Raw genomic sequence first — 27,579 nt, 5'->3', positions numbered from 1 at the left:
TTTTCTGGGAAAAACATTTCATCAGCCAGAGTTTAAAACAAAGCATTCTACAAGATAATCTGTTAATTTAACTGAACTAAACTAAATGCATACAGAAATACCTGACCAATAATTATAGGAAAAGGATTTCTCATCACCATTGCTACTCAGTGCAGAAACAGAAGTTTGAGTGATTCCCTTTAGTAAAGATAAGAATATGCTTCATCAGTGATAACTTCCATTTATTCTTATTGAATAAGAAAAGATCATCATGATTCTTCACACAGAATATAGTCGCACAGTAGTGGATATAGTACAAAAGAGAGAATTATATTGAGGGACAGTCAAAAGCTGGTTTTCAGAAGGAACCATAATCATACGATCACAGAATAATTACGTCTCAGGAAGGATTCCAGATCCTAACCACTCACTGTGTGAATCTGTCTCCACTACACTCTCAGACAGTACATTCCGGATCCTAACCACTCACTGTGTGAATCTGTCTCCACCACAATCTCAGACAGTGCATTCCAGACCCTAACCACTCACTGTGTGAATCTGTCTCCACCACAGTCTCAGACAGTACATTCCAGACCCTAACCACTCACTGTGTGAATCTATCTCCACCACACTCTCAGACAGTGCGTTCCAGATCCTAACCACTCACTGTGTGAATCTATCTCCACCACACTCTCAGACAGTGTGTCCCAGATCCTAACCACTCACTGTGTGAATCTATCTCCACCATACTCTCAGACAGTACATTCCAGATCCTAACCACTTGCTGTGTGAATCTGTCTCCACCGCACTCTCAGACAGTTGTTCCGGATCCTAACCACACACTGTGTGAATCTATCTCCACCACACTCTCGGACAGTACATTCCAGATCCTAACCACTGACTGTGTGAATCTGTCTCCACCACACTCTCAGACAGTGCATTCCAGACCCTAACCACTCACTGTGTGAATCTGTCTCCACCGCACTCTCAGACAGTGCATTCCAGACCCTAACCACTCACTGTGTGAATCTGTCTCCACCGCACTCTCAGACAGTGCATTCCAAACCCTAACCACTCACTGTGTGAATCTGTCTCCACCACACTCTCAGACAGTGCATTCCAGACCCTAACCACTCACTGTGTGAATCTGTCTCCACCGCACTCTCAGACAGTGCATTCCAGACCCTAACCACTCACTGTGTGAATCTGTCTCCACCACTCTCTCAGACAGTGTGTTCCAGATCCTAACCACTTGCTGAGTGAAATAGCTTTGTCTCACATTGCTTTTGGTACTTTTGCTGTTAAATGGGTGTCCTTTAGTTTTCGACCCTTTTGAAATGAGAAGAAGAAGAAGAAGGGAGCGTGGAACCTGTGGGATTCACAGCCACCAGTTTGAGTGACAGGCAGAGCTGGAGAAGCAGGGGAGAGTTCTGGCAGTTTGTGGGATGAAGGAGGTTAGAGAGAGAGAGGGCGAAGAATGAGACCGTGAAGGAAATTGATGGTGAAGTTGAAAATATTAAACTGGAGGTGTTAAAGGACTGGCAGATATTGCAACTCAGCACGGGAGGAGCAGTTGGGAAGTGGGACTTGGTGCTGAAGTTTTGCAACCGTATCTTGAGATTATAGCGGCCGATGGGCTGAAGGTGCTTTTTTATCCAAAAGATCAAGCAGACTAATTTCCCTCAAGGATCCAGGTAGCAGAATTTTGTCTTTCTCATTCAGACATGTGACCACAATCTTCCTTTAAATACTTGTTTGCATAAGATCAGAATTCTGGGCTAAACTTTACAAAGAGCTGTTTCCCAGAGTTGCTGTGTAAACCTCCCTGTGCACTATCCATCTTCCAGCTGGAAGCACCATTGGCAGAAGTTGAAGGAAGATTACCTGGTGAAGAAAGTCCTGCGTGTTTAATGCACCTCTCCCTCCTGGGAAAACAAGAGGAGACATTGCAGAAAGTAAGTGATCATTATTTGGGTTAAGAGAAGTTTGAGTGTATAGGGTTGTGATTTAGGAGTTGCAATAAATATCAAGATTTATATTCAGGGATAACATTATTAATTTCTTCTCTTTTGAAATATTCAGCAAGACCATTGGTGTACTGGGTATCAGGTGGTGAGTGACAAGGAGCAGAACAATCTATGACTAAGGGGTTGAAAGAAACTGAGTGCATTTTTATTGAATATAATTAAAGGTCATTGCATCTTAAAGGGGCATTGTTTTGAGCAATTTCTGTCCGCAAGAAGGGAAATTTGATGGAGAAATGTATATTTCCCCTGCTAATGAGAGTAAAGCAAACTGCTGCGTAATTTTCAGCAGCACTAATTCTGATGAGTTTCTGATGCGAGTGTTGACAACTGGAGTATTTGACAAGGCAGAACTCTGCAGCCCAATCCAATGTTTATCTAACAGGAGATACACACATGCATGTTTTATAGCAAGTGTTAATGGACTGTGAGCATGAGAGGGCTGACCTTTCACTCCCAGTGACATCTCACTACTCCTTCTGGCTATAAACTGCTCATTCAGCTCCGAGCAGATACGAGACACTGGCTGTCTGCAAGGTTCAGCAACCCTAAGCCGCCAGATTCTGTCGTCCCATTTTGGGGTCCCAAAGATTCGACCACTGAGTGGTGAAGGTAAAAGCCCCACCCCCATTTTTGTCCCTGGTTATTTTCAGTGGAGTGGGAAACAGATGGGTCAGGAACCCTGCACACTGGGGGCTTGAAGAATCATTCTGGAAGTGGGTATTTCAGAAGTTGTGCAATTTTTAGCAGAGCAAATCTTTGTTTTCGTAAATCTCACTTGTAGAACAGAGACAAGAAGTACAGATTGGAGGAGGGGAGAGCGTACCTGGTGTTGTCTGCTTTATAGTTCATCATTTTTTGATTTGATTTGATTTGATTTATTATTGTCTCATGTATTAGTATACAGTGAAAAATATTGTTTTTGCGCGCTATACAGACAAAGCACACCATTCATAGAGAGGGAAACAAGAGAGTGCAGAATGTAGTGTTACAGTCATAGCTAGGGTGTAGAGAAAGATCAACTTAATGTGAGGTAGGTCCATCCAAACGTCTGACAGCAGCAGGGAAGAAGCTGTTCTTGAATCGGTTGGTACGTGACCTTAGACTTACATATCTTTTTCCTGAAGGAAGAAGGCGGAAGAGAAAATGTCCAGGTCCTTAATTATGCCGGCTGCTTTGCTGAGGCAGCGGGAAGTGTAGACAGAGTCAATGGATGGGAGGCTGGTTTGCATCATGGATTGCATTAAATGCTGTAGGTGGTGTTTTATCAATGTTTATTAAATGATTGTAAGGCTGCAATTAGAAAAAGCTAAGTGACCATTGTTACTGCTGATGACTGTCAAGATACCAAGTGAAAGAATAGTTTATTCCAATGTAGAAACATCTTCAGATGCATTAGAGTACTCTATCCACTGGGTAAAATGTTAAGCTGCATTGTACAATATTAAAATGCTAGCCCAGTGTGAGATCCAGAGCAAATTGTGTAAACTATCCCCATTGCTCTCATTCCCTGTTTGCTGAACAGCTCAGCCACCTTTTTGGCTGTTTGAAATCTATGATAGATGTATGCTATCAAATGCACAAACTGATGCTGTACTGCAGAATTTATTCACACCACTGTCCTGGCAATCTGTGAGTTTACTTATTTTGACAGATTTATGAGTTTCTGAAGTGAATGATAACTTTTCAAAAATGCCTTTCAAGTGTGGTTATTATTTTGACAGACTTGTGAACTTTTCAACAACTTCCAAATGTTACTAGGGAGCTTGTGAGTTCTATTTATAAAGTGGACACTGAGTGACCAGTTGCTATTCAGCTAAGTATACATGTAAGAATATAGCAGATGGAATTTGATGAGAATAAATGTGAAATTATCCACCTTTGTAGCAAAAACAGAAAGGCAGAATATTTCTTTAATGGTGATAGGTTGAGAAGTGCTGTTGTCCAAAAGGACCTGTGTGTCCTTGTTCATGAGTCACTGAAACTAAACATGGAGATGTAGCAAGCAATTAGAAAGGCAAATGGTATGTCCCCCTGCATTGCAAGAGATCTGAGTACAGGGGTAAATATGTCTTGTTGCAATTACACAGAGCCTTGGTGAGGCCTCTCCTGGAGTACTGTGCACAGTTATATTCTCCTTAACTGAGGAAGAATATCCTTACCACAGAGGGAGTGCAGCAGAAGTTCACCAGACTCATCCCAGGGATAAGGAGTGTTTGAGGAAACTGGACCTGTACTCTCTAGATTTTAGAAAAATGAGAGGTGATCTTATTGGAACTTACAAAGTTCTTTTGGTGTGTGACACAACAGATAGGGAAGGGATGTTTCCCTTGGCTGTGAGTCTAGAATGAGGACGGAGCCTTAGGTTAAGGGGCCGGACATTTAAGGGTGAAACGCGGAGGAATTTCTTCACTCAGAGGGGAGTGAATCTGTGGAATTCTCTGTCCCAAGAGGCTGTGGAGTCTCATGGAGCATATTCAGGATAGAGATTGATACATTTCTAGATACTAATGATACAAGAGATATGAGGATAGTGGGGAAATGGCACTGAGATAACTGATCAGTTATGATCTGTATGGGTGGAAGAGCGAGGTTGGCCTGCTGATCCTTGCTTCTACATTCCAATCAGAGACCCTGCCTAAGAGTCACCAGGAGGCAGAGACTCGGGCTGAAATTTCCACTGCGCACATAGGCAGGATTTTCCAGTCCCGCTGCGGTGAATGGAGATTTAGCTGATCTATCCTTGCTTGCAGCAGCCACAGAGCATGAGTAACTGGAAAATTCTGGCTTTGGCCTGGCCTTGACTTTTAAGTCTGAGGAAATGGGCAGAGTTTCTTGACAGTTTCAATTTCTCACCTTCACTGGCGTGAAACAAGAGGCGACCACAAACAGTCAACAATCAAACAATCTATCTTCATCTTGTTTCTTCAGGGAAGCAAAAGGATAAGAGGTGTCACTCTGGAGAGAAGCAAGTGTGACAAAAAATCTCAAACTCTTAAGACCTAAATGTGTGGTGCCTCCTGTAATCACACAAATTTCTCGAGTGTCTGTGTGTGGGTGTGTGTCTGTGTGTGGGTGTGTGTCTGTGTGTGAGTGAGTGTGTAAGTGTGAGTGTGTGTCTGTGTGAGTGTCTGTGTGAGTGTGTGTCTGTGTGTGGGTGAGTGTCTGTGTGTGAGTGCGTCCGTGTGAGTGTGTGTCTGTGTGAGTGTATATGTGAGCGTGTCAACAGGTCTTTCTCAATCCCTCTGATTTAATCTTAGTTTGCAAATATTTGCAAATTTGTCCAACTCCTTTCCTGCTCTGATTTCGGAGGTAACGGGTTACCCAGTGTCCTGGTTCTGGACGTGTTATTTGCTGGATACAGAATGAGGGCGGGGCCTGTGGGTGGAATTTTATTGGCTCACCTGCACATCAATGGGCGGAGCAAGCCAGTAAAATCGAGAAATCGGTCAGTTTCTGGCTGGAAATGGGTGAAGGTTGAACAACTTATTTAAATTTGTTATAATGATAATTAGCCAATGATTTGAACAAAGAACAAAGAAAATTCCAGCACAGGAACAGGCCCTTCAGCCCTCCAAGCCTGCACTGACCATGCTGCCCGAGTGAACTAAAACCTTCCAGGGAACGTATCCCTCTATTCCCATCCCTCTATTCCCATCCTATTCATGAATTTATCCGGACGCCGCTTAGTGAGGTCGACATTGAATCCTCCAGGCTCGCTTGCCTTTATGGACTCACTGGGAGAGGTTCTCTCCAGCAAAGAAAGCACCAGCTCCCCATGAACGTGGAACAGTCTGTTGGCCCCACCAGTCAAACTGGAGGCCATTATGACCCCCCTCCCCCAGTGAGGCTGAGGGCTAGGGGGGGTGCCCCTTGGGTAGTGTCAGCCTGGCACTTTGGCAGTACTAGCCTGGCACCACCAGGGGGCAGGACCTATGGGGGCAGGGCATGAAATGGTAGTCCAACCGGGGGGGGGGGAGGGACTGCCACAATAGCACCATCTGCGCTCTGCAGTTGCAGTTGCATCGGGGGAGAGGGTCCGATCTGTCTGCGGCGTTGGGGGCGGTGGTCAGTGGGGCTAGGTGCCCATGTGTTATGGGGCTCATGATTGGCCTTAGGCCCCCATGATTGCGGGGGGCTGGAGGGGGGAGAAGGCCGGTTGAGGCTGCCTGCAGCAGCAGGGGCCTGACAGCTCTCTCTGTCTGTCAGACCCTGCTGTTGCTATGGAGCATGTGCATAATCAGGCTGGCTGGTGAAGTAAGCCCAGCCCACTGCCTGCAGCAGGTAGAAACAGTCTAGCCCATTTTTTCAATGACTGAGCGCATAAGATTAGATGTGAAAACTCACCCAAAGCACGGATCAGGAACTCTCCCATTTTCACACGAGCTGGATACCTAGAATCAATCTCATAAAATTCCACCCATGCGTGTGACACCCTCCCTTCTTTCTACCCTCCCTCCATTCCTCTCTCTCTCTCCCTCTCTCCCGCCCTCCTTCCCTGTCTCTCTCCCTCCCTCTCTCGCTCCCTTCCTCCCTCCTTCCCTCCTCTAATGTTGGATAGTCTGTGGTTATTCACTGTCAAGTTCACACATGGATAATGAATGAGCGTCAGGGAATAATGCCCAATGAGTCAAATATTTGGTGAGGAGCCAATAAGGGGCAAAAACTGGAGAGAATTATTGTTCAAAATACCATCGTAGAACAAAGGGAAACTCTTTAATGTATCCGTTAAAAGAGCAATTCAGGCTGCAGTTTCCATCGTTGATTCGAAGAATCAAAAAACTATGAAAACAAATGTCAAAGCTGTAAATATTGCTACGTGCCTCCACACTTTCTCCAGGTTGACGTGTAGTGGTGAGTCAACAGGCCTTTCTCAATCCCTCTGATTTAATCTTAGTTTACAAATATTTGCGTAGATGAGAGTTTGTGTCACAAATGGAATTTGCATTCTCTGAAGCCTGTTCAGGTGCTGAGAAAATGGACACCGGATGGATGAAAGAATGTGAAAGACATTTGAAATATCTACAGAGTTAAAAGCAAAAAAATAGAAAAGGTTATGAAGCAGGTCCATGGAGGTTTGAAGAAAACCGATGGTGATGTGAAACAGAGACTTCCCCCAGCACCGTCTGTCCAATGTCCAGTCAGCTCTGAGCGACAGAACCCGGAGAATGTTTGTAGGTTTGAGCCAATACAAAATCAGTGTGATTTATTTTCCATGAATCAAATCAGTAATGAGTGTACGTAATCATTCTTTAAATTTTAATACTGTTGCAAATTAAACTTTTACTGTTCCGAATGGCAGTGAAAGCCATTGTACAGTTCTCAGAACAAGGCCACAGATGGGACTTCAGCAAGCTGGATGATTCAAGTTCTAATTTGTAACCAATAATGTCACATTTACAGTTTTATATTATCGTAAAGTCCAGATTTATTACTGGCTGCCACAATAGCACCGTCTGAGAGACTGATTTTCCACTGTTGGGAAGCATGTTAAGCTTCAATTAATTCTAGAGTTGTGTGTTTTGGAAAATCAGGCAGGGATATTTTATTGTAAATCTCAGAGTGTTCGACTGCTGCACTTAAAACACAATCAAACCATAGATCCAAACCCCACAGCTAATTGCAGGTTCTTAGAGCTTACAATGTATAAAATACAAACTTAAACAGGACTCAGATGGAAAGCACATTCTGGATAGAAACAATCTGTAGAGCACTGGTATTCCTGTCCTTGAGTCAACATTTTCAAATCCTTTCTTGGGATGTGAGAGTCACTGGTGGGTCAACCCGAGCTGTTCATCCCTGATTGTCCATGGGAAGGTGGTGGTGATTTGCTGCAATCCATGTTAGAGAGGGAGTTCCAGGATTTAGACCCAGTGACAGTGAAAGGATGGTGAAATACTTCCAAGACAGGATGGTGAGTGATGGGGGGTGGGTGTGTGTGTGGAGGAGGAGGGGGAAGGGGGTGGTGATTCCATGTGATGCTATCCAGTCCTACGTCGTAGAGGTCGTGAGTTTGAAAGGTGCTATCAAAGGACTCTTGGTGAGTTGTTGTGGGTCATCTTATAGATGGTGCATACAGTTGCCGCTGTGCGTCAGTGAAGGAGGGAATGAATGTTAATGGCGATGGATGGAGTGCCAATCAACTGGACTACCTTGCCCTGAGCTTCTTGTATGTAATTGGAGCTGCACTCATGCAGGCAAGTAGAGAGTATTCGTACTCCTGACTAGTCCTTGTAGATGGTGAATAGTCTTTGGGAAGTCAGGAGGTGAGTTACTCACTGCAGAATTCCTAGCCTCTGACCTGCTCTTGTAGCCACACTATCTATATGTCTGGTCCAGTTCAGTCTCTGGTCAATGCTAATCCCCAGAACATAAGAACATAAGAAATAGGAGCAGGAGTAGGCCATCTAGCCCTTCGAGCCTGCTCCGCCATTCAATAAGATCATGGCTGAACTGTAGTGGATCAGTTCCACTTTCTTGCCTGCTCCCCATAACCCTTAATTCCCTTGTCTATCAGAAATCTATCTACCCGAGACTTAAACATGTTCAATGAGGTAGTCTACACCACTTCAATGGGCAGAGAATTCCAGAGATTCACCACTCTCTGAGAGAAGAAGTTCCTCCTCAACTCTGTTCTAAACTGCACCGCCCCCCCCCCCCCCTTATTTTGAGGCTGCGCCCTCTAGTTCTGGTTTCCTTTCTAGGATTCCCAGGATGTTGGTAGAGTCATAAAGTCATAGAGGTTTACAGCATGGAAACAGGCCCTTCGGCCCAACTTGTCCATGCCGCCACTTTTTTTAAAACCCCTAAGCTAATCCCAATTGCCTGCATTTGGCCCATTTCCCTCTATACCCATTGTACCCAAATAACTATCTAAACGCCTTTCAAAAGACAAATTTGTACCCATCTCTATTACTATATCTGGGAGCTTGTTCCAGACACCTCTGTGTGAAAAAATTGCCCCTCTGGGCACTTTTGTATCTCTTCCCTCTCACCTTAAACCTATGCCCTCTAGTTTTAGACTCCCCTACCTTTGGGAAAAGACTATCTAACTGATCTGTGCCCCTCATTATTTTATAAACCTCGATAAGATCACCCCTCAACCTTCTATGTTCCAGAGAAAGAAGTCCCAGTCTATCCAGCCTCTCCTTATAACTCAGTGATGGTGATGCCATTAAATGTCACGGGAAGATTGCTTTAAAGTTTATTTATTATTGTCACTGCATTGGGCACTAGCTGAGCAACACCAAAATAATCATTAACAAAATACTGCAGATGCTGGAAACCTGATATAAAAATAAAAAATGCAACAAAATTTCAGGAGGTCAGGCAGTAACCATGGAGAGAGAAACAGAGTTCCAGGTCGGGAATCTTTCACTGAGATTGAATTCTCTCATTGTTCTCACAGAGGCTCATTGACCTGAAACACAAACTCGAACTTTCTCTCCACAGTTGTTGCCAGGCCTGCTGAGGTTTTGCTTTTATTATAATCACCCTGTCTTGTTCCTCATGGGAAGAATCTGGAGTGAAGGAAGTCTGTGTTCCTCGCTGGTCTTAAATCATCTTCCAAGGTAGCTACCATTGGCATGACCTCCTTTTTCATTCTTCTTCCTTGGGACGTTGCAAGATCAGTCCCTTCCTCTGCCACTAGCCACCCTGAGAAAGTGACGATGGATCTTCTTGTTGAACTGGAACGGTTTGCTCGTACTGAGCTGCTGGCTTGGCCAATTTCAGTAAGAAATACAAAGCAACTAGTTTGGTTGAGTTTGAGTAACACATAGACCAGACCAAGCAAAGATAAGATGTTTCCTTTCCTCACGGTGATTTGTGAACCATTGGAATTTTATCAACTATTTATCAGCTTCGAGGTAATAGTTTTCCAAACCCTGACATAACAAAGCATCATTCTGACCCAGACCTCGGAGAAAAAGATCACAGAGTATTTTGGACTTTTTGCTTATTTGATTGATGATTACTATTGTTTCAAAGTCAAATATTTCTGGACATACAAACATAGAAAGTAAGAGCAGGCCATTCAGCCCTTTGAGCCTATCCCACATTTCAATGTGATCATGGCAGATCCTCGATCTCAATATCATATTCCCACATTCTCCCCAAATCCATAGGTGCCTTTAAAACCCACAAATCTTTCTATTTCCTTCTTAAACCCACTCAGTGATTGAGCCTCCACAGCTTTCTGTGGTAGACAATTCCACAGGCTCACCACTCTCTGAGTGAAGACATTTCTCTTCATTTCTCAGTCCTGAATGGCCAACCCCGCACCCTGAGACTGTGACCCCTTGTTCGAGAGTCCCACCAAGTCCCTGAACAGCTGCAATAAGACATCCTTACTCCTATTGGCCGACATACCATTTGCCTTTGTAACTGCTTGCTTTCAGTGACTGGTGTACAAGCCCATCCAGGTCCTTTGTACCTCAACATTTCCCAATCTTTCACGATTTAAATAACACCCTACTAGTCAGTGACTCCATCTGAAGTGGATCACATCAAATTTATCCGCATTATATTGCACCTGCCATATGTTTTCCCACTCACTTAAACTTATCCAGCTGGATGGAGGAGGAATGCTGCAGAGAAAGACAAAACGGGTTGGACAGATAATTATTAGCTTTAAAACGTGTCCTGTATAATAGCATAAGCAAAATTCCATTCCTTCAGAAATTGTAGATTGAAGGGAAGAATTTTCCTGTTCACTATTTGATGGTGGGCAGAATACAATCGTGAATGACACCATTCTCTCCAAAAGCATTTTCCTGCTGCCATGTCAACAGCTACAAGCTCCAGCATCTGTCATTCCATAGTCCCCACGTTAACTGGACACAGTCCAAGCTTGCCAGCTGCTCTGCTCCTCAATCTGCCCAAGTCCCTGTCAACGGCACCAATTCTTTATCCTTGATCACTCTCTTTGACCTGTCTAAGCTTTTTAACTCTCCTTCTCCCTGGCCCCTTTTTATTTCCCTGTGCTGTGTAAGAACGTCTACACACCCTTACGGGCACCTCCCTCATCAATTACCATCCAGAACATTTTGTCATGAAAATGTTGTTTTGGCAAAGCAATAAGAATAGCTACCCAGCTGCTCCCTATAACTCACTGCCTTTCTCTGTCTCTACTTTTCAACAATATTGATGTGACAGAACATCACATCAAACATTAAAAAATTAAAGGTTTGTGATATTCATTTATAACATGAGTTTATATTTATACAGCATCTTTGATATTATGGAACATCCCAAAATGTTTAACTGGGTGAACAAGATGTTTTTGCTGTTTTCTTATTAGTAAGTAAGCATTTTTTACAAAACAACTTTTTCAAGCAAAATGGGAACAAAATAAAGTTTGTGAGAATCATCCTTGGTAAAAATAAATTAGAGATATAAATAGGAATAAAATTCTCATCTCTGGGTTTATCAATACAGTGGCAAATACACAGGGTGCAGGGTAACACTACATTTCAGAAACCCTTTCATTCTGCTGGGAAGATGGACTGTATTGGTCAAACCAGCTGAAAGTATCATCGCAGCCTCAGTGAGGCTGGCCAATGGTCAGTTCAGCCTCTGTGAGGCTGGCCAATGGTCAGATCAGCCTCTGTGAGGCTGGCCAATGGTCAGATCAGCCTCTGTGAGGCTGGCCAATGGTCAGTTCAGCCTCTGTGACGATGGCCAATGGTCAGATCAGCCTCTGTAGAGGCTGGCCAGTGGTCAGATTGGCCTCTGTGAGGATGGCCAATGGTAAGAGCGGCCTCTGTGACGATGGCCAATGGTCAGTTCAGCCTCTGTGATGATGGCCAATGGTCAGTTCAGCCTCTGTGACGATGGCCAATGGTCAGATCAGCCTCTGTGATGATGGCCAATGGTCAGTTCAGCCTCTGTAGAGGATGGCCAATGGTCAGTTCAGCCTCTGTGACGATGGCCAATGGTCAGTTCAGCCTCAGTGAGGCTGGCCAATGGTCAGTTCGGCCCCTGTAGAGGCTGGCCAATGGTCAGATCAGCCTCTGTGACGATGGCCAATGGTCAGTTCAGCCTCTGTAGAGGATGGCCAATGGTCAGTTCAGCCTCAGTGAGGCTGGCCAATGGTCAGTTCGGCCCCTGTAGAGGCTGGCCAATGGTCAGATCAGCCTCTGTAGAGACTGGCCAATGGTCAGATCAGTCTCTGTAGAGACTGGCCAATGGTCAGATCAGTCTCTGTAGAGACTGGCCAATGGTCAGATCAGCCTCTGTAGAGACTGGCCAATGGTCAGATCAGCCTCTGTAGAGACTGGCCAATGGTCAGATCAGCCTCTGTAGAGACTGGCCAATGGTCAGATCAGCCTCTGTAGAGGATGGCCAGTGCTCCAATCAGATTTAAGGTGATTGGCAAAAAAACATTGAACAGAAAGGTCACTTGGCCTGAATTATAAGCACTGCCTGACCTGTGTTGTATTTCCAGTATTTTTTGTTCCTATTTCAGATTTCCAGCACCTTCAGTGTTTTGCTTTTGTAATCTCTGCATCATCAGGGGTTAGGATTTGGAATTCATTGCCTGATGGTGAATAAAGGATCTGTGGGGACTTTGAAAGCAATGAAGTAAAATGGCAGCGATATGGGGAAGTGCAGCGGAATGGGACTAATGAGACTGCTCCTCATAACCAACACAGACTCAATGGGCTGAATGGTCTCCCTCTGTGTTGTACTGTTCGATTCTATAAAAGCTACTGTCTGTGTTGTAGAAGATCAACAGTAGATATTTCCTGGCTGTTGTGATGTCGGGGAAGATTACTGGAGGAACACTTGCAGTATTTTATAACAAATTGCTTCCCAACATCCCAAAATACCAGCACAATTCATTCAATAATGTGCACACAATGGTGGACCTTCATCAAATGCCTCCCATGGCTATTTGACTGAGAATTTATCACCAAAGAGAAGATTTTGTCCCATCTTTAGTTGTGGCAAAAGTGTAGACATTTCACTCAACATACTGAAGAGAGCGGAACTTTTCCCCAGTCTCATTTGAAAAACTGTCTCTGATTGTAGGTGACAGGGAGAGTACTTTCTAGAACGCTGTTGAAAGATTATATGTGAGGCTGTGAGATAAGGTTAAGTGGGTGACTCAGTCATTCAGTGCCTGAATTTTGACAGGTCAATGATAATCTCAAAGCAGAGACTCAATCAGAACACTTGTACCATCAGCCAATGTAAATGAAGCATCACTACCTTACAAACTCTGGCACTCTAACAACATACTGTTTACATCGGCTGAACACAATGCTCCTGAGTTAATCTACTCTTCACTATTTAAGTAAAAGGTGGTTACTGTTTACACAACAACTCTGATATATAATCCCTGGCCGCTGTTATATTATAAATATAACTCTGTTAGACTCAACTAAAGACAGGAACACAAAGACTGAAACTTTAGATTATTTTATTCATTCACGGGACATGGCTATCACTGGAAATATCAGCATTTATTGTTCATCCCTCATTGCCCTGGAGAAGGTGATGGTGATCTGCTGCATTGAATAGAAGTGAATGTCTTGTTTGAGATTGACTCTTCTATCTTGGACTCGAGGGGAGTTGGTTCTGTAGTTTCCCACTGAACATTTATTTATTAATGCCATATCTGAACAGGTTACAGAGTAGGCACTGTGCTCTTAGATATAATTACAACCTCCCTCAAGAGAATTAATACACGGCTGATTGAGGTCAATGGTACATCACTGACTATGTCATATATTTGCATATCCCGTTTGTCAAGCTGTTATATTACACTTCCCCCAAGTACAATAACTTACTCTTTAACAACAACATAGAACTGTCTTTAACGGCATAGTAACACAATGATTAGTACTGCTGTCTTACAGCATCAGGAACGTGGGTTCGATTCTGGCCTCGGATCACCGTTTGTGCGGAATTTGCACGTTCTCCCCATGTCTGCATGGGTTTCCTCCGGATGCTCCAGTTTCCTCCCACAGTCCAAAGATGTGCAGGTTAAATGGATTAGCTATTATAAATTGTCACTAGCAAGGTAACTTTGTGGGGTTATGAGGATAGGTCCTGGGTGGGATTGTGGTTGGTGCAGACTCGATGGGCCAAAGGGCCTCCTTCTCCACTGTCAGGATTCTATTGACACTACATTTCTGTAACTCCTTTTTTTTAACAACTATTGATTCCATCCAATTTTAACTCCTTCTCTCCTCAAGACATAACACAATATATTTGCAAAAGATTGCAGAGTGTGGTTTCTGGTGGGAAAACGGGTGTGTTTCTCTCCTAGATGCAGCGACACATCTCCCCTTACACCTGGCCTCCCGGGGGAGAGCATCTGTACCCTTGATACCACAGTTTGCTAGGTCAGTTCCAAGGCAATTTAAGAGTCAGCTACATCGCTGAGGGACCAGACAGATTAATGACGACAGATTTCATTCCCTCAAGGACATTAGTGAACGAATCATGGTAATCCACTAATTTCATGATCACCATTTAGAACATAGAACATAGAACACTACAGCACAAACAGGACCTTCGGCCTACAAGTTGCGCCGATCATATCCATACCTACCAGGCCATAGAGCTATCTATAACTCCCAATCCCATTAAATCCCATATACTCATCCAGAAGTCTTTTAAAAGACCCCAATGAGTTTGCCTCCACCACCACCGACGGCAGCCGATTCCATTCACTCACCACCCTCTGAGTGAAAAACTTACCCCTAACATCTCCTCTGTACCTGCTCCCCAGCACCTTAAACCTGTATCCTCTCGTAGCGACCATTTCAGCCCTGGGAAATAGCCTCTGAGAATCCACCCTATCTATTCCTCTCAACATTTTATAAACCTCTATCAGGTCCCCTCTCAACCTTCGTCTCTCGAGGAAGAAGAGACCTAGCTCCCTCAACCTATCAAATTTCTGATACTAACTTTTCATTCTAGATTTATTTAATTCATTCTTGGGACATTGTAGGATTTGAGCTGATATCATATCGGTCCAGGATTCTCGGTTATTCATCCAGTGTGCACAATGCTAGTGGACCCTTCCATGACGCTGCACACAGAGCGGACACACAGTTAATATCATTTACTGCCGTGCTCGACTGAAGAAAATGGATCAAGTTGTCACTGTTACATTTCTAAACCTTTCGACTCCATTGCAATCTAATTCAATATATCAAAGATGATTTTATATGGAACATTCTTTGGAACAGATATTGTGCTGAGTGCTATTTTGTGACTCTTATTGACTAGTATCGGGTCATTCTAACTGACCCTAACATCTCAAGGTTAGGGGAAGGAAAATGAGTTATTCCTATTGTTTTCTGGTACCTGTGTGTGTGGAGGGCTGGATCACACTGGGCGACAATGTTCCCCACAATCAGACAGCCTGCTCTCACTCACTTAGCCTTCACAGTCAAATTCTAACCACTTGGCTCTGTACCAGAAATCAGCAAATAAAAACAGAAAATGCTGGAAATACTCAATAGGTCAGAGAGCATTGGTGGAAACCAGAGGTCAGCTACTGCCTGTCCTGTGTCACGTCCCAGAATCTTCCAAACTTCAAACTCGTTTTTATATTTTAAACTGACTACAAATAGCTGCAAAGCCATAGGCACTGAGGCTCACCAGCCCACTCTCATAGAATCATAGAATCTGTACAGTACAGTAGGAGGCCATTCAGCCCATCAAGTCTGTACTGATCACAATCCAGGCCCTATTCCCACAACCCTACACATTTACCCTGCTAATCCCCCTGACACTAGGGTCAATTTAGCATGGCCAATCAACCTAACCCACACATCTTTGTACTATGGGAGGAAACGGGAGCACCCAGAGGAAAGCCACACAGACATGGGGAGAAAGTGCAAACTCCACACAGACAGTTACCCGAGGCTGGAATTGAACATGGGTTCCTGGCGCTGTGAGGCAGCAGTGTTAACCATTGTGCCACTGTGCCATGGATCCAGATACTTCTCTGTATCAAGAGGGAACAAATCTAACCTTCTAAACTGATGTTGCCTCAATGCCTTTTTCTGAAATTAATTTCTGGTTAATTTTTGGAAGAGATGGTTTCAAATGGAATGTGTCATCAGGAGCTGCCTGGTGACAGTGTATGTGAACCATGGGGAGCACCATTGGCAGCAGCGGGTCAGGAGAATTCAGCCACTGGTCAATGGTGAACTGCCTCTGCCAGCACAAAAACACACAGAGGTGGAATCTTCTACATCTAAGAAATTACAGACCTGCCACAAGGAAGACTGAAGGTGGGTTTTTCTGATTTTTGTTCAGAGTGTTGTCTCCAACAGGAAAAGCAGGTGGAGCCCAACAGCTGGCTGGCTGGGTTTTCCTGTCGTATTTTGATAGAAAAGTTAAGAGGTGGATCCCATGACATCGCGCTGTGAGGGGGTGGAGGCTCTGAATTAGCTCTTCCCACCAGTAAACTCAACTGCTGACAAGGGCATCTCAATCTAAAAAAAAAGAACCCCCTCTTCCTGATGTACACTGTACCACACTCCACCCCATCCCCCCAACCCCCCACCCCAGGAACCAACCCTGAATATTACCAATAGAATTCCCCTGGCATTGCTCCTTAGCAGCGCTCCTGCAGTGCCAGGGGAAGTCCTGGAGGCAATGTCAGGGGGCAGTGCCAGGGTACTGACCCACTGTGACCATGTGTCCCAAGGGGCTGTATTTACTTGTGCACCCCCAGTGGGTTTTGTTCGCCAGTTCCTTGATGTGGTGTCATGCTGGCAGGGTGGGAGGGGAGAGAATTTCCCATGTGGGGGATGGTACAACGGGGATACCCTCCAGGTTAATGTATTATAATAGAGTTCCCATCATTGCATGCTGAAGCCCCATTACATCACTGGCAGGGAGGGTGGACACAGTGAGAAGTCTCACAACACCAGGTTAAAGTCCAACAGGTTTATTTGGTAGTAAACACCACTAGCTTTCGGAGCGCTGCCCCTTCATCAGGTGAGTGGGGAGTTCTGATCACAAACAGAGCATATAAAGGCACACACTCAGTTTACAGAATACTGATTAGAATGGAATACTCGTTAGGGTGGAGACAGTGAAGTGGAGAAATCCCACTGGCATGAAAGCTGTTTCGGAACTCCCCACCCCCCCACCCGCCTCCCCACCCCCCCACCCGCCTCCCCACCCCCCGACCTGCCTCCCCACCCCCCCACCCACCTCCCCACCCACTGACCCGCCTCCCCACCCCCCCACCCACCTCCCCACCCCCCCACCCGCCTCCCCACCCCCCCACCCGCCTCCCCCTCACCATTGATTCTCTGCTATTCCCACCCACTGGAAACAGGAGCAGAAAGTTCCCTCCGAGACAATCATTAATTGCAATTGCATTTTTTATTAATCAGTAATCTTTGTGCGTATGTTCATGTGTATGTGAATTAAGTGAGTGAAATACTACAGTTTAAATCTCTGGGACAAGTATAAACTTCTTGGTTTTAAAACTCACAAAGAACTTGCTGCTGGGATGTTTTACACAAGGGCAGTCACTCTGAGTGAGCACTCACTGTACAGATAACCACAGCAATCCCAGGCAGTCAGAAAACACAATGGTTCTTCCCATGACATATTTAATAAGGGGATCAGGGGTTATAGGGAAAAGGCAGGAGAATGGGGATGAGAAAAAAACAACCATGATTGAATGGCAGAGCAGATTCGATGGGCTGAGTGGCCTGGTTCTGCTCCTGTGTCTTATGGTCTATAAAGAGACAACAAACTCCAAAGTGGAGGGAAGGGACCTGGAGGAGGACAATGGAAAAATTTGTTTTTATTGCTCATCCTTTCCAGTGTTTTTTCTGGTTAAAGACAATCTGCTTTCGACAAAATAGATCATCCCAAATAATAAATCTGCTGAAGACTGAGGAACACAGAACAATCTGTCAGGCGTCAGTTATCAATGAGATTTGAACCCTTGACTCCAGGATTGGGGAGTATCTTTCTTAACAAAAGGAAGTGCCTTTAAGAATGAAAGATTGTGAGGATATTGGTGCTTCCAGGGGAAACTGTCCAGACCCTGACGAAGGACAGAATCACGGTACATATGGCCATGAAGATAAAGAACAATATGTGGATTTGACAGGTCCAGCTTCCTGTCGGTTTGTTCTCAATGTCACAGTGAAATGCGTCATTCCTATTTCATGCAGGAACAATCAACTGACACGTTTTACAAACTTCCTGTCCACTCTCCAGTTTGTCTGCTCACTTCCTCCCTCAACAATTCCATATCCATCTATTTCCACACTCAGTGTTCCTTTGGGAAATCCTGCTGTGTTGGTCAAATCACAACCTCACTTCCACTCTATGCTGATCCCCGGTCATCCTGAATGCTTTGGGCCATGTGTACCGTGGATATAATCACTCCAGCGGTGAATAGCCTACTGAGGTGAAATTATACTTCTGTCAAGATACATGTCACTGGAATTAGCATATCAATACCAGAATGTATATCCTGTTAGAAAATCTGTTTATTCTTATCTGCATTTATGTGAGAGAGAAATTGAGGTAGAATTCAATTATCTGTGGTGACAGTTTGGTGTTATTACATAGAACATTGAACCTAGAACACTACAGCACAAACAGGCCCTTCGGCCCACGAGTTGCGCCGATCACATCAACACCTTATTCTGGAGAGATACATGGTCAGAGATATTATATTTCAGTAAAGATGTTAATCTGGTTTATTAAGTGACAAGTAACATTCACACCATGTAAGCTTTACACATCAACTGTCTCCAACAAGACTGAATCCAACTTTTTCAACTTGGTGTTCATTGAATTCTCCACCATCAGTATCCTGGGGGTTACCATTGAGCAGAAAACCACCTGGCCTTGCATGGCCTCGCAAATCTCACTTTCAAACAGGCGCTGCTCTGGAATGTTTGTTAGGTACTCGTGACTGACTGGAGTGGGTCAATTTAAATAGGGTGCACACTTCATCTTTATGGGCATCTGGTAGGAAGGATATTATCATGTAAAAGATCATAAACTGTTAAATTTTAATCTTACCTGACCTTTTGTCAGGGCAGCACTGTGGTTAACGTTGCTGCCTCACAGCGCCAGGGACCTGGGTTTGATTCCCGGCTTGGGTCACTGTCTGTGTGGAGTTTGCACGTTCTCTCCATTGCTGCGCGGGTTTCCTCCGGGTGCTCCGGTTTCCTCCCACAGTCTGAAAGATGGGCGGGTTAGGTTGATTGGCCTTGCTAAATTGCCCTTAGTGTCCCAGGATTTGTATGTTAGAGGAATTAACCAGGTAATTATATGCGGTTTTGGGGATAGGGTCTGGGTGGGATTGTTGTTGGTGCAGCCTCAATGGGCCGAATGGCCTCCTTCTGCTCCGTAGGGATTCTATGATTCTTACTTAAAAAGTGGACTTTGTTGAAGCAAAAAATGGTTGCTACAGATCACATGGTTCATAAGCTGGTTACAGTTTCTGGGAATTTTGAACAGCAGTTCCAGGACAAAATCTCACCCTTCATCCTTTTGGAATCTCACATCTCGTTATGAGAACATATTGAATTAACAAAACCAGGGGCCAGCAGATGATGCATTTCCCCAGCTTGGTGCACAATAAAAGAACACCATTATAACTCAATATAACTCATTCTACCTGCTGAGGCAAAGTGGGGAAGTGAGTTCCTGATCTGAAGTTGTTGAGTCATAGAGCCATAGAGGTTTGTAGCATGGAAACAGGCCCTTTGGCCCAACTTGTTCATGTAATAGGGTGACCAGAATTACACACAGTATTCCAAGTGTGCCCTTACCAATATCTTGTACAACTTTAACAAGACGTCCCAACTCCTGTATTCAATGTTCTGACCGATGAAACCAAGCATGCCGAATGCCTTCTTCACCACTCTGTCCACTTGTGACTCCACTTTCAAGGAGCTATGAACATGTACCCCTAGATCTCTTTGTTCTGTAACTCTCCCCAGTGCTCTACCATTAACCAAGTAAGTCCTGCCCTGGTTCAATCTACCAAAATGCATCATTTCACATTTGTCTAAATTAAACTCCATCTGCCATTCATCAGCCCACTGGCCCAATTGATCAAGATCCTGTTGCAATTGGAGATAATTTTCTTCACTGAAAAGTGAACTCAACGTTATGTCCAAAAGGCTGCAAAGTACCTCATCAGAAGATGAGGTGCTGTTCCTTCAGTTTGTGTTTGGCATCAGTGGAATATTGCAGCAGGCTGATGGTTCTATGTTAGTCCGTTAGCAGCATCCTTGATGTGGGAGTGACTCAGTGGGTGGGTTTTCCTGCTGTGTTCACCCCAAAATTGGAAAATCCTACCCAAGGTCAACAGACCTTTGCATGGTTCCCCCCCCCCCACCCCGCCCCCTCTCCCTCTCCAACCACGAATCTTGTGGGATGGGAAAGTTTCCCTCAATGTCTCTAATTGGGAGACCAAATTTGAATCCAAATCTTCCTTTACAAAATGAGTTCTGATCTTGGTCAGATTCTCTGAGAGAGTTCCCAAATGCAGACAAGGCAAGTGGCCAACACCTGTAGGGTGCTGCAAGCGTATACTTCATTAAAGCCATTGAGAGAAGGGAATCTACCATTGCTACTGGGTTTGACCCATGTGTAGCCAATCCACACACAGGCTGACACTTGGAAATAGTTTCTGACATGCACAAATAAACCATCCAGTTTGTACATTCCGCCATCTGATTCCCACAAAACACAATGTAAAACAATGGAGATAAAAGTGGACTTGACATTCAGAAAAAAAATGTAAAACACTCTGACACAATTGCAAAACGGAACAGAAACTTTAAAAGAGGAACCGATAAAAGTTGTTGTGAAGGAGTACTTGTAAATCAGATTTGAATAGTGAAGTATCAAGTCTTCACTTAAATGGAACTGAACATATTCCTCCTGAATTCTGTTGTTGTAAATCTGAGAGAAGAGGTTTGCACTAATATGTTGGAATATCACAGTCACTGCCTATTGTTCCAACTCACTGATAGGACAAGATGAATTATTTTCTATCCTCTGTCGAGGTGGATTTGCATGGAAACACCTATCCTGAGGATTAGTGCTATCTGTCACTTCAGCAAATTACAGCTGGTTTAGCTTAACCGTGAAACTTCCACCAGAAGGATCACTTTTACGGCTTACCTTATGTTGTTTTGGTGGATTTCTCAGGGACATTTGACTAACTAACTGAGGTATAGATAGGGTGGATTCTCGGAGGCTATTTCCCGGGGCTGAAATGGTCGCTACGAGAGGACACAGGTTTAAGGTGCTGGGAGTAGGTACAGAGGAGATGTCAGGGGAAAGTTTTTCACACAGAGGGTGGTGAGTGAGTGGAATCGGCTGCAGTCAGTGGTGGTAGAGGTGAACTCGCTGGGGTCTTTTAAGAGACTTCTGGATGAGTATATAAGATTTAATGGGATTGAGGGTTATAGATAGGCCTGGTAGGTATGGATATGATTGGCGCAACTTGTGGGCCGAAGGGCCTGTTTGTGCTGTAGTGTTCTATGTTAACTTCATTGCAGTGTTAATGTAAGCCTACTTGTGACTAATGAATAAAGTTTAACTTTATTAATCTCGATTTTCCAACCGTTGTTCTGTTAACAGCAGCAGTAACAATTATATTACCGTTTACTCTGATTGTCTCTTGCTCTGTGGCAGTTTAGTGGAAAGCTAGTTTCCGTGTCGCTTCCATGAAGGCAGTGGAAGCAGAAAAATGATAAACAGAATTCCTGGTCCCAAATCCTATTAAATTGGCTACTTCCCAATATATCAGCAGGATGCATTAGTGCAGCAATTTCTTCACTTTTGCCCCAAATTGTAACCTTTGTTGCATCTGGAACTCTTTACACAAATTAATAATTCTTGGTCAACAAAGCATACTGCACCAGGGAATTAGAGATTCAAGGAAGTTTTCACCCAATGTCACACTCCAACAAGTAACTTTCTCCATTGCAGCAAGTTGGAAAGAAAAGAACAATTTTGATATGAGCATGGCCTCTGCGCTATGCGCTATACTTTGTAAAAAAAAACAAAATCCAACTACCCAACATCCAACTCAGCCAGAGATTTTATTGTTTCAAAATATCTTGACATCCAATCTATTTCTACAATACCTAAACTACCTCTAACTCTCACTGCTTCCTTATCATTGCTAAGGTCTTTGTTAGATTTCCCTCCATTGATTTAAAGTTTATTAATTTAAAAATCAACTTCAGGCGCAGCAAGTGTCGCATTGAGACAAAATTTACAATCAATCATTCCATGCAAAACATGAATACAAAACTGGGAGAAATAACAGTGTGGAATAATGTATCAATCGCCAGATTAATGCCTCACTTTCAGAATCTAGAGTTTAAATCATGACTTTGTTCATTCTGGGGGATTAAATATTGTTACACCCTGTCCCGGGTGATGTTCCCCAGATGTTCTTAATCCTGGCGAGACCCTTTGATTTGTCACCGTCTGGCTGGGGCACTCCCAGGTAGTTACAGGTAAGGAGGGTGACTGGTTCCACAACTTTATTCAGTCCACTCTCTGCTGGGACCAACAAGATTTAATCTAACAAAGTTCCCTTTCACTTGGATATCATTTCTAGACCCAATATTATTTAAAAAGGAGACAATTGAAATAGGTTTTCTTGAGTTAAGATCGAGTAAGTTCATTAACTACTAAAATGGTAAGGAGAAATGGTAAAACACACACATCTAATTCCTAAGGGTAAATATGTGAGGTTATGGGGATAGGGCCTGGGTGGATTTGTGGTCAGTGCAGACTTGATGGGCCGAATGGCCTCCTCCTGCACTGTAGGGATTCTATGATTCTATGATATGGGATAAAAGTAAAAACTGAGTTCAACAGTAAATATAAATAAAACATTTTATGGGATAGCCCTTGAGTTGACAGGAGTAGATGATAAAGTGTTGTAGCCATTACGAATTGAAGTGTGGATTCTCAGACTGTGAATTAGGGTCACAGTCTAAGGATAAGGGGGAAGCCACTCAGGACTGAAATGAGAAAGAACTTCTTCACTCAGAGAGTTGTGAACCTTTGGAATTCTCTATCGCAGAAAGCTGTTGGGGTCGGTTCATTAGATATGTTCAAGAGGGAGCTGGAGATGGCCCATGTGGCTAAAGGGATCAAGGGGTCTGGAGAGAAAGTGGAAATGGGATACTGAAAATGCACGATCAGCCATGATCATATTGAATGGTGGGGCAGGCTCGAAGGGCTGAATGGCCTCCTCCTGCTCCTATTTTCTGTGTTTTTTTTCTGCAGGTGAGTAATTTATTCTTCGATTCAGGGGTTCTGTGGTTTGGTGGAGATATTGCACTTTTTTTTCCAGCTGTGATCCTTTCCCTGGCTGGTTGACTTTCACAGTCAGAGAGAGAGGTTTTATATATTCTTGCAAAAGTTGGTTATTTCCCTTTTCCAGGGGCATTGCGTCTGGTGCGATATCACACACCTTCATTGAGGAAAACCTTGAACTGCTTTTCTTCATGATACACAGACACACACACGCACAGACACACATGCACACTCATGCAGCACACACATGCACATGCAGCAGGTTCTAAGCAGCTAGTTTTAAATCCCCTCTTTGTATATTCTGACCAGAAACCAGAAGACACAAATCTGTGTGGATGATCACACCCAAGCTGGTTTAAATTTTATAGCTATCATGTTCCTCTGTCTTTACCAAAGGTAAATAAATGATCTGGATGAGGGTATAGTTGGGTGGATTAGTAAATTTGCTGATGACACCAAAGTCGGAGGAGTGGTAGATAGTGAGGAAGGGTGTCTTGGTCTACAGGGAGACTTAGACAAGTTGCAGAGCTGGGCCGAGAGGTGGAGGATGGAGTTTAATGCGGAAAAGTGTGAGGTAATTCACTTTGGCAGGAATAACGGATGTGTAGAGTATAGGGCTAATGGTAGGACTCTGAATAGTGCGGATGAACAGAGGGATCTAGGTGTATGTGTACATAGATCCCTGAAAGTTGGGAATCAAGTAGATAGGATTGTTAGGAAGGCATACGGTGTCTTGGCGTTTATTGGTAGGGGGATTGAATTTAGGAGCCGCAGCGTCATGTTGCAACTGTACAAAACTCTGGTGCGGCTGCACTTGGAGTATTGTGTGCAGTTCTGGTCCCCACATTACAGGAAGGATGTGGAGGCTTTGGAGAGGGTGCAGAGGAGGTTTACCAGGATGTTGCCTGGTATGGAGGGGAGGTCCTATGAGGAGAGACTGAGGGATTTGAGGTTGTTTTCGTTAGAAAGAAGGCGGCTACGAGGGGACCTTATTGAAACATATAAGATGATTCGGGGTTTAGATAGGGTGGACAGTGATAGCCTTTTTCCTCGGATGGAGAAAGCTAGCACGAGGGGGCATAGCTTTAAATTAAGGGGTGGCAGTTATAGGATGGATGTCAGGGGTAGGTTCTTTACCCAGAGGGTGGTGAGGGATTGGAATGCCCTGCCTGCTGCAGTTGTAAATGTGCCTAGTTTGGGGGCGTTTAAGAGATCCGTGGATAGGTTTATGGATGGAAAGGGTTTGGTTTAGGTTAGAGGGTCATTGTTTTTTAACTGGTTGGCGCAACATCGTGGGCCGAAGGGCCTGTTCTGCGCTGTAGTGTTCTATGTTCGATGTTCTATGTTCTAAAGGTGGGTATAAGCTTTTTGGATGCAGCACCTGGTCTGGAGGTGATGGTTGCATCTGCGCAGTTTGATGTTAATCTCATGGTGTGGATTTGGTAGAATTAGCCAAAATACCACCGACAGGTAGCATCCCTTCAAATACAACCGGCTTACCTTGTGATCTTGCTGTGTTTAATATGGTTGAGTCACTGTGTATGCGTCAGTTGGCAGGACTGAGCTGGACAGTTGTATGTTCAAACTCCACACGAGGACCTGAGGGTAAAAACTCTGGCTGTGACTATTCGACACATTCTGAGGATTGCTGTGTTGTGGAAAATGGGGAATTATCCCTTGTGTCCTGACAATATTTATCCTCGATCAATGTTATAATAAAACAAATTTTTGGTTTTCTCCGCCGGTTGATGACCTGCTCCTGCTGCCAGAGAGGGTGGACAATTCGACACTCAGCCAAATCCCTGTTCTCTGCAGCGGAGCAGGAGAATCCCGCTGGCATGAATGGCCAGTGTGTTCAATCCCCACTGACTCAGTTTCTCTCCCCATATTATAGAATGTGGCACTTATTGTACTCTCAGAAGAGGACCAAAAGCCAGATAAATAATAACTACATTTAAACCTGAGGTTGGCTGGTCATCTAACTGTGACTATTTCAATTTACACTTGAACAATGGCCCAAACTTTATTACAGAGATGCACAAGGAACTTCACAGGAAAGAGAATGGAATTCCTTCAAAGAGAAAGAGAAGGAAAAATCATCTATTTGCATTAACCTGCCTCAGGATATCCTTAAATTTTCCACAGCCAATGAGCAACTTTTGAAGAGTAGTTATTGTTAGGCAGCAAGATTCCACAACAGCAATGAGAGAACGCTCAGTTTAACTTTCCGTCTGGTGGTGATGGTTGGTAAAATAAATGTTGATAGGACACTGATAGAACTTCACTTCTTCAGATTGTGTAATGGGATCCTTTATAAAGGTGAACGGGACTTTTATTACCTCCAACCAGCTGCAATTTACTTCCTCTAGCACTCAGAAGGCAATCAAAATGGAAATTTCAGGCCCTGAAATGAAGTTTAAACCCAGACTATCTGCTGACTGTCCCAAGCAGACACTGTGCATGTTGGATATATTACATTGAATTTGTAGTGTAGGACCTTCTCAAATCTCTACTTCCGTGGAACTGCTGCAGAATCTTCAACAAAGGTTTGGCCTGGAGCTGCAGGTTGTATCCTTCTGAAAGGGTATTTTCCACTATTCATTCTTTATGTTTATTAAGCGGGAATGGAAACTACACCAAACCCATATCGGACAAAGAGGGGGATGGAACAAGAAAGCATGAGAGGGGAAGAGAGTTACCTTGAAAATAAATCTTTACACACACACACACACACACACACACACACACACACACACACACACACACACACACACACACACACACACACACACACGCAGACGGCAAACAAAGGAAAATGTACTGTATTGATAATCATTATACCGGCAATACTATGGAATAACAATCCTTCAGCAACTTCAAATTGTTTAATTATTAACTGGGGGAGGTGGCATAGTGGTATTATCACTGGACTGGTGTGCCAAAGACCCAAGTTAATGCTCTTGGGACACAGGTTCAAATCCCACCACAACAGCTGTTAGAATTGAAATTCCATTATTTAATCTGGAATGTGAAGCTAGTCTCAGCAATGGTGATTGTGAAGCTATTGTCAATCATCATAAAAACTAATACCCCTTAGGGAAGGAAATTTGCTGGCCTTACCCTGTCTGTCCTGCTGTGACTCCACACTCACAATAATTTGGTTGACTCTTAACCATCCATTAAAAGGGCTGAGCAAAACATTTAGTAAGAAGTCTCACAACACCGGGTTAAAGTCCAACAGGTTTAAACCACTTTTGGAGCGTTGCCCCTTCATCAGGTGAGTGTGAGTTCTGTTCACAAACAGGGCAATATAAAGACACAAACTCAATTTACAAAATAATGGTTGGAATGTGAGTCTTTACAGGTAATCAAGCCTTAAAGGCACAGACAAGGCTTATGTTCTTATGACAATGTGAGTGGAGAGAGGGTTAAGCACAGGTTAAAGAGATGTGTATGCTTACCCGAAGATCAGAGACCGAATGCCCGTGACCGCTGAACTGTCCCCCAAACAGGAAGAGAACAGTCTTGCCTGATGATTGTCGAGCGGTGTTCATTCATCCATTGTCGTAGTGTCTGCATGGTCTCCTCAATGTACCATGCCTCAGGACATCCTTTCCTGCAGCGTATCAGGTCGACAACATTGGCTGAGTTGCAAGAGTATGTACCGTGTACCTGGTGGATGGTGTTCTCACGTGAGATGATGGCATCCGTGTCGATGATCCGGCATGTCTTGCAGAGATTGCTGTGGTGGGGTTGTGTGGTGTTGTGGCCACTGTTCTCCTGAAGGCTGGGTAGTTTGCTGCAGACAATGGTCTATTTGAAATTGTGCAGTTGTTTGAAGGCAGGAAGTGGGGGTGTGGGGATGGCCTTGGCGAGATGTTCGTCTTCATCAATGACATGTTGAAGACTCTGGAGAAGATGTCGTAGCTTCTCTGCTCCAGGGAAGCACTGGACGATGTAGGGTACTCTGTCCACTGTGTCCTGTTTAGTCCAAGGGCATTTAGGGATGGGCTACAAATGCTGGCCTTGCTAGCGACTCCCACATCCCAGGAAAGAATAAGTAAAAATCCCAATGGAGATGATTGTTTGGTTGAGTGAGGCTCATTCTGTTGTTGATTGGAAGCTAAATACAAATTAAGTTTATGATTGAGTGTTTACATTGACAATAGGTTCCAGTAAAGTTAGTGATAAACATCTAACCTGTATAATCATGCCCGGGAGGTGCTCTGTCAGTAACATTACTCATGCATGATTCAGATCCCCAAAC

General features: G+C 44.1%; 1 protein-coding gene across 2 annotated transcripts in view; it reads left to right on the top strand.

Moving 5' to 3' along the window:
* LOC145357953 (uncharacterized) overlaps positions 1 to 27,579 on the top strand; it is a 150,874-nt gene that overhangs the window by 46,200 nt on the left and 77,095 nt on the right. Inside the window, exon 4 of one of the 2 annotated variants that reach the window (XM_080211572.1) lies at positions 1,827 to 1,934. The exons of the other annotated variant lie outside the window; for it this stretch is intronic. Within the exon in view, the coding sequence (XP_080067698.1) occupies positions 1,827 to 1,890 (64 nt within the window). The 3' untranslated portion in view covers positions 1,891 to 1,934. The remainder of the gene's footprint in view (positions 1 to 1,826; positions 1,935 to 27,579) is intronic. 2 annotated transcript variants of the gene reach the window in all.

This window comes from Carcharhinus amblyrhynchos, chromosome 24 (assembly GCF_965287045.1).
Source record: "Carcharhinus amblyrhynchos chromosome 24, sCarAmb.v2.hapA, whole genome shotgun sequence".
Lineage (NCBI taxonomy): Eukaryota > Metazoa > Chordata > Chondrichthyes > Carcharhiniformes > Carcharhinidae > Carcharhinus > Carcharhinus amblyrhynchos.
The sequence above is the reverse complement of the archived record's forward strand: the minus strand, read 5'-3'. Positions and strand labels throughout refer to the sequence as shown.